Source organism: Pleurodeles waltl, chromosome 8 (assembly GCF_031143425.1).
Source record: "Pleurodeles waltl isolate 20211129_DDA chromosome 8, aPleWal1.hap1.20221129, whole genome shotgun sequence".
In the NCBI taxonomy this organism is placed as follows: Eukaryota; Metazoa; Chordata; class Amphibia; order Caudata; family Salamandridae; genus Pleurodeles; species Pleurodeles waltl.
The window spans coordinates 609,337,646-609,349,724 of NC_090447.1; the positions used below are offsets into that span (position 1 = coordinate 609,337,646).

General features: G+C 45.6%; 1 protein-coding gene across 4 annotated transcripts in view; it reads right to left on the minus strand.

Annotated features, from left to right (window-relative positions):
* Window positions 1-12,079, minus strand: part of LOC138249130 (regulator of nonsense transcripts 3A-like) — a 698,030-nt gene that overhangs the window by 513,895 nt on the left and 172,056 nt on the right. For 2 of the 4 annotated variants that reach the window (XM_069203154.1, XM_069203153.1), the window contains exon 3: window positions 2,330-2,354. The exons of the other annotated variants lie outside the window; for them this stretch is intronic. In XM_069203154.1, coding sequence (XP_069059255.1) covers window positions 2,330-2,354 — 25 coding nt within the window. The remainder of the gene's footprint in view (window positions 1-2,329; window positions 2,355-12,079) is intronic. 4 annotated transcript variants of the gene reach the window in all.

A 12,079-nucleotide genomic window follows, 5' to 3' on the forward strand; every position in this document is an offset into this window, starting at 1 on the left:
TGTGTTACAAAAATAATGTGATAAAACATTGAATATTAACTACATATACTCATAATGTTAAGTACAAAAATATTGTGGTCTAAAATATCACATTATAATGTTATGCATAAATAGATATATGAGTGTAATTAAGATTATCATCATTTAAAATAAAAAGTTAATCATTTTATTAAAACTGTTCACAAATCTTCCAATTTTCTGATTCAGGTGTTGATTGTGACAGCTCGAACATGTTTTGTAATGTACTCAACCCATTTACCGATTCAGAAAAGGTTTTCTGAGTAACAAAATGGGTTTAGAAGGAATTACTGAGTTCCAATTTGGAAGGAGCGTGTTTAGGGCATCCCTTCCAAACTGTGAATCAATAATATCAATTCCGATTGCAAGCCAATGACCATTAACTGATTTCCAAGTTGGTATAGTAATTAGTTTTCAAAATTGAATAGGTCCTCTTTGGATATCGCTCCTTTGGGAACCATGGTGGCAGCTTCAAGGGTGGTACGCGCTGGTCCAGGGGACCAGTAGCTGCTTTCACTGAAGTTCTTCAAAACTGAAAACAGGTTTCAGCAGCAGACCCATTTCCTTTTAAAAAAAATTCATTTTTAAATACTTTCACAAGTATGGTGGTCTCCTGAACGTTGCAGGCCACCATCCCTGTGAAGCTAGGCAATTGGAGGGAGTCACGATTTGCAAACTGTGTAATGAATAGAAATTAGGTAGATCATCCTGCAACCACAATTTCAAATTTTCTCAAATTAATGGTTGCAAAAAGTTGCACAATGTGTTGCCTCTTCTTGCGACCAGTACAACAGTACATCTGGCAATTAATTTTTTTTTTTTTTTTTTTAACATACTAAAAAAATATAGCAAATAATTTTAAAAACAAAACACAATAAAAAAATATTTAAAAACAAAATATATGATTTTAAATTAAATATGCTTAAAATAGCTTTAAATATTCCTTGATAAAGTAATATGTAGTAACCTAATTTTATTTTTATTTGTTAATTTTTTTTAATTGGTTTTACATAACAGATAATGTAGTAACCTAATTGCTATCCAAAATTATTAAAAGAAACAAATATAAAAATAAAGGAAATACACTATTCTAACTACAATCCTACAAATCCTACAAGTATTGGGGGAAATTAATACAGTGCGTTGAGGGGAGGGGCATATTAAATAATCATCCTCCATTCACTGAAGACAGTGCATACACTAGAGGGGGAGATCTAATTCACTCTTAACTCCAGTCTAAAAACACTGGAGAAAATGCATTTATTGGCCAGGGTAACATTAGCTATTTTAAATCCATCTTACAAACAGAGAGGAATGTGCATATATTGGGAGCCTCAAATTTACTATTCTAACTCCAGTGTAACAGAAACAAAAGAAAGTGCACATATTAAGGAGTGTGACGGTCGGATTTACTATTCTAATCCCAGTCTGACCCAAACTGAGGAATGAGCATACATGGGTGGGGTCAGATTTGCTAATCTAACTGCTGTCTAACAAACACTGGAAAAGTGAGCAGGAGCCAAGTTTACTATTATAACTCTCATCTAACAAAAATTGGATAAAGAACATACATTCAAAGGTTCATATTTACTAGTCTAACCCCAGTCTAAAGCATTAGGTAGAGTGCATCAATGGGACAGGGTTTCAGATGTAATATTCCATCTCCAGTCTAACAAACACTGATGAAATTAAATACACTGGAGGGTTCAAATACAACATACAAAAATATTATGACACGTATTACTGTTTATCACATAAAGCTAAATAGAAATGTTAAAAATCATAAGTATGTTAAAATTAAAAAATCTTTAAAAATAGCAAATTTATCAGAGATCCCCAAAATTCATTTTTATTTTATTTAGAAAATAATTATTAAAATAAACACTAGCTTTCACATCTCCCACCACTGCACACAAACATAAAAGAAACATAATTACATGTGTATTTTTTAAAAAAAAGTATTTAATTGGAATTGAAATATGTAATAAATACAAACAATGTCCACTCATTCTTCCTATGTACCCTACGTACAATAAAAAATGAAATAAACATATAAAAATGTACACTAAAACATTTATAATATGAAACAAGTAAAAATCGTTATACAGGTAAAAAATAACAATGTCCACCCAAAACCCAATAGCCAACACTATCCATAAGACAATACATAAAACAGTTGTTTGAAAAATATGTAAACAAACATCTTTACATGTTAAAATATTTAAAGATATAGATAGAAGCTTCTGAAATAAAGACTTTGCATAATTAATATTTTAACTAATAATTAGTGATTTATGTATACATTACCTACCCATTCCCACAGCAAATCTCACAACCTGCAATAAAAATGTAGTAAACAATTTAAAACTTTATCAAACATGAAAATAAATATGCAATAAATAAGAAATTACATACTCATCATTAACAATGATGAATAATTTTAAAAAATACTCAAATTCCCAATCAACCCAATGCCTGAAATGAAACCTTAATACACAATTTAAAAATGTAAAAATATGTAACAACATGTAACACACACCTAACGAATTAAATGACAAAAATATCAAATGAATCAATTAAAATTAATATAAAAAGAGCCTCGCCAAATACCCCAATAAAACCACAAAACAAAATACAAGTTATATACTACTATATTATTCAAAATAAATTAAACTTAAATATCACAATAACATAAATAAAACCAATAAACAATACTATAACAAATAGTTTTTAAAAAATACAATACTAAAGTACAGCTTCAACTTCGATTATACTGAAGAAAAAAAAAGTGTAAGAAAAATATACTTACCTTTGACGTTTTTGGGCCACAATATTTTTGTACTCAAGCTATTTCGATATTGTGGTCAAATGACATTTTGGAGCTGACATTTAGGAGAGACAGCAGAACTAGCAGAGTTGGCCCATGTTAAAGCAAGACGTGGACAGAGAATTCACTGCGGCCCACAATAAGATTAGAGGTGGAGATCCTGTAAAACAAGGCCAAACCTGAAGCCTCTGCACAAACAGAAACAGTGATCCTGAAAAAAAAGTGATGAGTTCTAAGAAATGCTCCCCAATGTGCCACGTTTATTGAGCTGTGAGAGGAGTGGAGACTGGTGTCAATCAGATTGAGGCTAACATCTCCCACTCAGAGGTTACGAGTGTTTGAGCAGCTGTAATCTCTCAGAAAAGGAGAAACAGCAGGAAGGGCAGGACAGAATCTTCCCAGGTAAATATTCTTTAATCAGGGTCCATCCGTAATCCTCTAGCCCAGTTACATGAATAAGAGACTAGCTGCAGAAAACCGAGTGAGAGGTTAGCTGTTAGAGGTGGAACGGACAATTTTGGCCTTGGAGCTAGATAAGCGGAGGTTCTCTCAGATGGCTTGTTTCAGACGTCTTCCCCTATCCTCAATAATTAAGATACCGCCGTGTTTATTTTTCTTACTATTTTGTGTACTGCCTTCTTGTGGCAGGTCATTGAGAATACAACAGGAGATGATTACGTGCAAGTGGAGTAAGGCAGTTTTTCCTATTACCCGATCAGGAAGAAGGTACTCATATAGAGCTTGAGCTCACCTCCCTACAAAGTTTCAATCTGTTGTCAAACAGCAGAGGGTGAAATCACTCAAACATGAGTAGGCAGGCTGCACTTCTCTCTTTATTATAATCAGTGCCACCTGTGCATTTGGGTTTTTGGGAAACACCAAATCCGGTTGCTCTAGAGCAGTGGTTCCCAACCTGTGGTCCGGGGAACCCTGGGGGTCCGCGAAGCCTCCTCAGGGGGTCCACGACTGCTTAAAAATTGAAAAAAATATTATTAGATTAGGTCCCCAGCTTTCAGTAATGGCTCAGTGGGGGTCCCCAGATTGCAATAACGATTCAGTGGGGGTCCCCGGGTTCTAGTAATGATAAAGTGGGGGCCCACAGAAGTCAAAAGGTTGGGAACCGCTGCTCTAGAGGGCTCAGGTTATCCTCCTTTCTAGTCTCAAAGGACTCCATCTGCTTGGCAGTAGTGGTGCATCTGACACCTAGGAATATTTCTCTCCAGTCCTGCAGGCACACCATAGATATCTTTTGGTTACAGAGAGGGACCATCAACAATTAGCAGAATGGAGCTCAGGTCGGGGTTTCAGCTTCAATGCAATACTTCCTGTATGAATGACAGCTTATGCTGGTCAAGTCATGTCACACTCAGTCGCTTTCCAGGACTTGGAACCTTTGCATAACATCGTTAAGGAAGTTACACAGGAGTTCTAAACAATTGCAACCACCTCAACACATGTCAGTCTTCACCTAGCCTGGTGTCACAATGGGACATGCCTCAGAGGGAGTCAATTATACACATCTCAAACACTGCATGCAAATTATCCAGACCAGGATGTCCAGCATCGATTTAAAGCTTGACCCAACCAAGACAGAATTCCAGTTATTTGCCACCAACAACAAACAAGAAACACTACAAATCTGTCTATATGTCATGAACCTTGACAGTTCAAATCTCAGCTTTCAATGAATGCCTAGTGACTTGGATTTACCCTGGACTCCTGCCTGACCCTTAAAGAACACATTGTCAAAAAACAAAGATGGCCTTGTACCAGTTCTCTCTTTTAAAGAAAGTGATACAATTTCTTCCAGAAAGTGACTACAGAACTGCCTCGTATTTTAGCATCTTGATGGTAGTAATGCCCTGCTCCTTGGCCTCCCAGATGCTACTTTAGCACCTCTTAAGGGCACCCTAAACAACGCAGCAAGTTCAATCCAGGGCCTGAAGAAATATGATCTGATCATCCCAGCCCCATGGAACTCTACTGGCTACCCAGGCCAGCCACGATCTGGAACAACATTTCAGTGTCCCTTCAACTGTCCCAACGCTGCTCCAATTTGGGAAAGAATTATAGATTCACCTATTTAAAGATTACTACATCACAATGCATTAACAGTTCATAACACAGCTATCTCTCCTCCACTCACTGACATTATGCTGTACAGTGCTTAGCTGCATTTTGGCTAGATTTAGCTGTAGAAATACAATTTACATACATTCATATAAATGATTTGTCTTCCTACCCCAAGGCTAATTGTGTTTTGGAATTGTTGGGGAGGATCAGCCCTAAGTGAGCCAAATGTCTTTTCAACGTCCTTAAAAAACAGTAAGGAGCTTCCTGAAGTCTCAGTCTTTTCAATGACTGAAAGCTGATATTCTTTGAAGTTTGGGACTGCTGATGCTAATACTTTTTTGCCATTGGGGATTGTTAGACCTGACTGCCTTAGGGTGGTCACCCCTAACTTTTTGCCTGGCTCCCTCCACTATTTAGATACTGTTTTTGCTGGTTTTAAGACTCTGCGCACTTTACCACTGCTAACCAGTGCTAAAGTGCATATGCTCTCTCCCTTTAAACATGGTAACATTGAATCATACCCAATTGGACTATTTAATTTACTTATGAGTCCTTAGTAGGGTGCACTATATGTGCCCAGGGCCTGTAGATTACATGCTACTAGTGGGCCTGCAGCACTGATTGTGCCACCCACTTAAGTAGCCCCTTAACCTTGTCTCAGGCCTGCCTTTGCAAGGCTTGTGTTTGCAGTTTCACTGCCAATTCGACTTGGCATTTAAAAGTACTTGCCAAGCCTAGAACTCCCCTTTTTCTACATATAAGACACCCCTAAGGTATGCCCTAGATAACCCCCAGGGCAAGGTGCTGTGTAGGCAAAGGGCAGGACATGTACCTACGTAGTTTACATGTCCTAGTAGTGTAAAACTCCTAAATTCGTTTTTACACCTTTGTGAGGCCTGCTCCCTTCATAGGCTTGCATTGGGGCTGCACACTGTTTGAGTGGTAGCTGCTGATTTGAAAGGAGTAGGAAAGTCATATTTTGTATGGCCAGAATGGTGATATAAAATTCTGCTGACTGGTGCAGTTGGATTTAATATTACTATTTTAGAAATGCCACTTTTAGAAAGTGCGCATTTCTCTGCACTTAAATCTCTCTGTGCCTTACAATCCACGTTTGGCTGGGTTTAGTTGACAGCTCCTTGTGCATTCACTCAGACATACCCCAAAACAGGATGCTCAGCCTCACTTGCATACATCTGCATTTTGAATGGGTCTTCCTGGGCTGGGAGGGTGGAGGGCCTGCCCTCACACAAAGGATTGCTGCACCCCCTACTGGGACTCTGGCAGACTGGATTGAACTGAAAGGGGACCTGGTGCACTTCTAAGCCACTCTTTGAAGTCTCCCCCACTTCAGTTGCACATTTGGGTATATAAACGGGGCCTCTGCCCCTAACAACTCAGACACTTCCTGGAGAAGAAACTTGACTTGGCTGTTGCCCTCCTGCCTTGCTGCTCTTTGGCTGTGGTGAAGAAGTGCTCTCTAAGGACTTAGATAGAGTTTGCCTCCTGTTCCCTGAAGTCTCAGGACTAAAAAGACTTAGGCGGTCATAACAACATTGGCGGTAAAAGCCCCTTACCGCCGTGCAGAAGACCGCCAACACACCGCCGTGGCTGCGGAAAGCCGCCACAGCTATTATGACCCACAGCATGGAATCCGCCAAAATTCAGACACCCACACAAGTCCGCCACACCTAAGGTCAGTGATAAACTGGCAAAAACAAAACCTCCACCGTCACGCCAACAGAAATACACCCACACTATCACGACACACGGATCCACGCAGCAGTCTTTCAACCGTGGTATTCCATTGGCGGTACACACCGCTGCGCTCAAAATGCACACACTTTTACAAAACACAGCCACATTGAACAATTCGAAATACACACACCTGATACACATACACACACCACTCCCACACACCCAATACAATATAAAACACACACCCACATCACCCACAAACCCTTATGACAACATTACCGAGAGAAGGCCAGAGAGAGACACTACAATCCACAACCAAGCATCCACAGGCACAAAATACCATCACCAACAGTACTTCCACGCACCTCACACAACACACCACTACATATCAGCACACCTATCACCACACACACCACCCCATACATCACCCACACCACCCCATGGCACGGCAAAGACACCCCAGGTTCTCTGAGGAGGAGCTCAGGGTTATGGTGGAGGAAATCGTCCGGGTAGAGCCACAGCTATTTGGAGCACAGGTGCAGCACACCTCCATAGCTAGGAAGATGGAGCTATGCCGAAGAATAGTCGACAGGGTCAACGCAGTGGGACAGCACCCAAGAAATCGGGATGACATCAGGAAGAGGTGGAACGACGTACGGGGGAAGGTGCATTCCGTGGTCTCCAGACACCACCTGGCGGTACAGCGGACTGGCGGCGGACCCCCACCTCCTCCCCCACAACTAACAACATGGGAGGAGCAGGTCTTGGCGATTCTGCCTCTGGAGGGCCTCGCAGGAGTCGGTGGAGGAATGGACTCTGGTAAGTCAAACCTTTAACTATCATATCCCCCACCCTACCTGCATGCTATCACAGACCCCCACCCTCGCCCCCTCCCCTATCACTCCAACTCCTCACAAATGTACTAATAACACAAACCACACATCCCAACACCAAGCCCTGCATGACGCAAAAAAGCATGGACACCCATCACTAAAGCATGCCCACTGCACATACCCATAACACCCCCCTCAACCATCATCACACAAGCCCACACACAGGAATGCTAGCACTGGGGTACACGGTCACCCACCCATTGCACACCATAACACACACAGATGCAATAATCATGCTTTTACACCCCTGCAGGACCACTACCCAACGTCGCCAGACAGGAGGGTCCAGACATCTTTACCCCACCCACAAAAGAGGCCCACAGTGATGACAGAAGCTCTGTCCAACTGGATCCAGATGACCAGCCCGGCCCATCGGGGACCTCAGGACAGTCGGTTCCCCTCACACAGTCACAGGCCACTACAGACCTTCCCCCCGCTGGAAACACCAGCACAGCACCCACCCAGCGGGTCCATACCTCTGTCCCCAGGACACGTCAAGCAGCAGTGTGTCCACCACTACAGGGAACCCAGGCTAACACACCACCCCAACAACAACAGGGACCTGGGGGCAGTGGTAGTGGGCACAAGGTCCAGGGGACAGAGGCCCAGGAACACAGGGGAACTGGGAGGGCTGCTGTGCGACAGGGGGAGGACAGGCCAAGGGAACCCACTCTCCACGAGGCCCTCTCCATCATCATGGGAGCCTACCACCACTCCCAGGAGACGATGGCAACGGTGCTGGCCAAGTTTCAGGAGACCCAGCGCCTGCAGGAGGAACAGTATTTGGGCTTCAGGGAGGAACTCAGATCCATCAATTCCACCCTGGGCTCCATCGTAGGGGTGCTGAAGGAAGTACTCAACACCAGGAGGAACACTGTGGCACAACAAGGAGCCCCTGACACTAGCATGGACGATGAACTGCCCACCACCTCCACCGGCGCTAGTGGACAGGACGCCCTGCCACAGGACCACCACACCAGCACCCCACCCCCTGCAGAGGGAGAACCACCCCGCAAACGGTCCCTGAGATCCAGGACAAAGACAGAGAACGATGCCAAGACCCCCGCCAAGAAATGAGACCACCCTGAATGTCATCTTTCTGTCCCACTTTGTCACCCTGTCCATCCTCAAACTGCCCCAGCTCCACTTCCTATGCCCATTTGGGCAATGCACCTGTGAGACTAATAGACTGGACTCTGCCATGGACATTACTCCACCATCACCCCTCACCATTTTACAACCCCCTCCAATATTGAGCACTTAAATAAACACCCTTGAAGCTCAAAATAATCTGGAGTCAGTCTGTGATTTAGAAATTGTGTATTAGCAATTACAGTGACAAAATGCTCTTTCAATTGTAATGGCAACATACCTATGTCACACAGCTCTAGTCCATGAAGAAACAAAGCAGATGTCACACAGTGGGACCCACATCTGTGAAAACGTAAGGGAAAGTGAAAACTCAGTGAACATACACTGGGTGAAAACGACAGACAGTAGAGAGGTAGTAGTGTTAAAGTACATGTAGTAGGCAGGTCTGTACTCTTACCTGAGTCTCACTGGAAATATTGCAGGATAACCGAGTTCCTATTGTCCATGTCCTCTTCTTCTGCTTCCTCGTCTTCACTGTTCACAGGCTCCACAGCTGCAACAACACCGCCATCTGGACCATCCTCCTGCAGAAAAGGCACCTGTCGTTGCAAAGCCAAGTTGTGAAGCATACAGCAGGCCACAATGATCTGGCACACCTTCTTTGGTGAGTAGAATAGAGATCCACCTGTCATATGGAGACATCGGAACTTGGCCTTCAGGAGGCCGAAGGTCCGTTCTATAATACGCCGAGTTCGCCCATGGGCCTCATTGTAGCCTTCTTCTGCCCTTGTACTGGGATTCCTCACTGGGGTCAGTAGTCATGACCGGTTGGGGTAACCAGAGTCACCTGCAAATGGCGAGGGACAACTGTTAGACACACACTAACCTGTAGGGATATACCCAGACCCAGACAACCATTCCCACTGTCTTGCTTCCAGTTGCTCACCTAATAGCCACACACGGGGCCTCTGGAGTTGCCCCATCACATAAGGAATGCTGCTATTCCGCAGAATGTAAGCATCATGCACTGAGCCAGGGAACTTGGTTTTCACATGGGAGATGTACTGGTCTGCCAAACCCACCATCTGCACATTCATGGAATGATAACTCTTCCGGTTTCTGTACACCTGTTCACTCCTGCGTGGGGGGGGGGGACCAAGGCCACATGTGTCCCATCAATGGCACCTATGATGTTGGGGATATGTCCCAGGGCATACAAATCACCTTTCACTGTAGGCAAATCCTCCACCTGAGGGAAAACGATGTAGCTCCGCATGTGTTTCAGCAGGGCAGACAACATTCTGGACAACATGTTAGAAAACATAGGCTGGGACATCCCTGATGCTATGGCCACTGTTGTTTGAAATGACCCACTTGCAAGCAAATGGAGTACTGACAGCACCTGCACTTGAGGGGAGATTCCTGTGGGATGGCAGATAGCTGACATCAGGTCTGGCTCCAGCTGGGTACACAGTTCATAGACTGGCACGGTCAAGCCTGTAGGTGATAATCACATGTCTTTCCTCCATTGTCGACAGGTCCACCAGCGGTCTGTACACCGGAGGATGCCGCCATCTCCTCACATGTCCCATCGGACGGTGCATATGAAGGACAAGAGCGAGCACAGAGTCAACCAACTTAGAGGTATGTACCCACAGCTTACACAGAACACGAATCATAATCCGAAAAGTGGCCTGTATGTGTGTTGAGGCTAGGCCTAGGTATGTGTGACGCAGTTAACAATAAAGCCATGTGGGCCCCTGAAATGGCGGCTGCCTGACCTCTAAACTGGGACAATGGGATGTGAGGTAACTGCGCTGGCGTTGTACATCGTCGTGGTAGGCGGTCAAAGACCTCGGCGCAATGCTGCATTGGTTAACATTGGACCCTATGGGTCCCAGGAGCCAATGACGATGTACGCCGGCGGTGACGGTACGCACCGCCGCAGACGTGACCGCCATTTTCTCTCTGTTCAATCACTCGATACCTGATCTTTGACAGCTGCTGCGACCTCGGTCTGGAAAAGACAATGGCTCGAGTGTCTGGGGAAAGGGCCCCTGCCTTCACATCGGAGGAGTTGGAGAAACTTGTGGATGGGGTCCTCCCCCAGTACACGCTACTCTACGGTCCTCCAGACAAACAGGTAAGTTCACTGGGAGCATGCTGTATGGGCTATGCCTGTGTGGAGTGGGGTGGATGAAAGATGGGGGGGGGGGGGAGATTGAGGCGTGCATGAAACGATGATGAATGCATGTGCCACATGGCAAGGGTAGGGATGGGGGCCAATGACTGTGACGGTGCAGTTGGTAATAACATTTCTCTTCCCCCTGTACAATTCATGTAGGTCAGCGCCCACCAGAAAAAATATATTTGGCGTGCCATCGCCAAGGACGTCCGGACCCTCGGGGTCTACCACAGACGGAGCTCCCACTGCCGGAAAAGATGGGAGGACATTCGCCCCTGGAGCAAGAAGACGGCAGAGGCTCAGCTGGGGATGGCCTCCCAACGTGGGAGGGGTGCCCGTCGCACCATGACCCACCCTGATGTTCAGGATCCTGGCGGTGGCGTACCCGGAGTTGGATGGACGCTTGAGGGCATCACAGCAACCACAAGGGGGTGAGTACACTCTCATCCTGCTGATTTTGCGCACACTGGAGGTGTCTGGGTGGGGGAGGTGGGCTGTGGGTTTCCCTAGACCAGGGCGAGTTTAGTAGGCAAGGTCCCTCCATTAGTCAGGCCATGTGGCACCCCACCCCAACTCTGTAGAGTGGCAAGTACACCTAGTCATGCCCCTGTGTCATCCATGTGTGCAGATGTCGTCCATAGCCTTGTAGGCCATGTCCCAGGGATTGAACAGTGGAGCCCAAGAGCGCGGCGTAGTGCAGGGGGCTTCTGTGTCTGTCGTGTCCGCCAACGGCAGCGGTAATGCATGCACTCAACATGTCTTTCTTCTGTCGTCCCCACCCCTTTTTGTGGTCTCCCTGTTCTTGTGTGCATTAGCATCATCAGGCGGAGGAGCAGTGGCACCGGAGCAGGAGTGAGCTGCATCCCACATGGCCCTGGAGACGAGACAACGGACTCGGAGTTCACCAGTGGAACAGAGGGCGAGGGGAGCTCCACGGCAGGGACAGGAGCTGACACCAGTGACACGGACTCGTCCTCTGATGGGTGCTCCCTTGTGGTGGCGGCAACATCTGTGCCTCCCGCATCTACAGGTACAGCCGCCACCTCCCCTACCAGCACCGCCCTCCCAGCAGCCCCTCAGCCTTTGCCCCGTGCCTGCTAACCCAGGAGGGTGGGCATCACCTTCGCCCCAGGCACCTCAGGCCTTGCCCCAGTCACCCCTGCTGCCCTCAGTGAGGAGGCCATTGACCTCCTCAGGTCCCTCACTGTTGTGCAGTCTACCATTTTGAATGCCATCCGGGGTGTAGAAAGGCAGTTGCAACAAACAAATGCATTCCTGGAGGGCATTCATTCT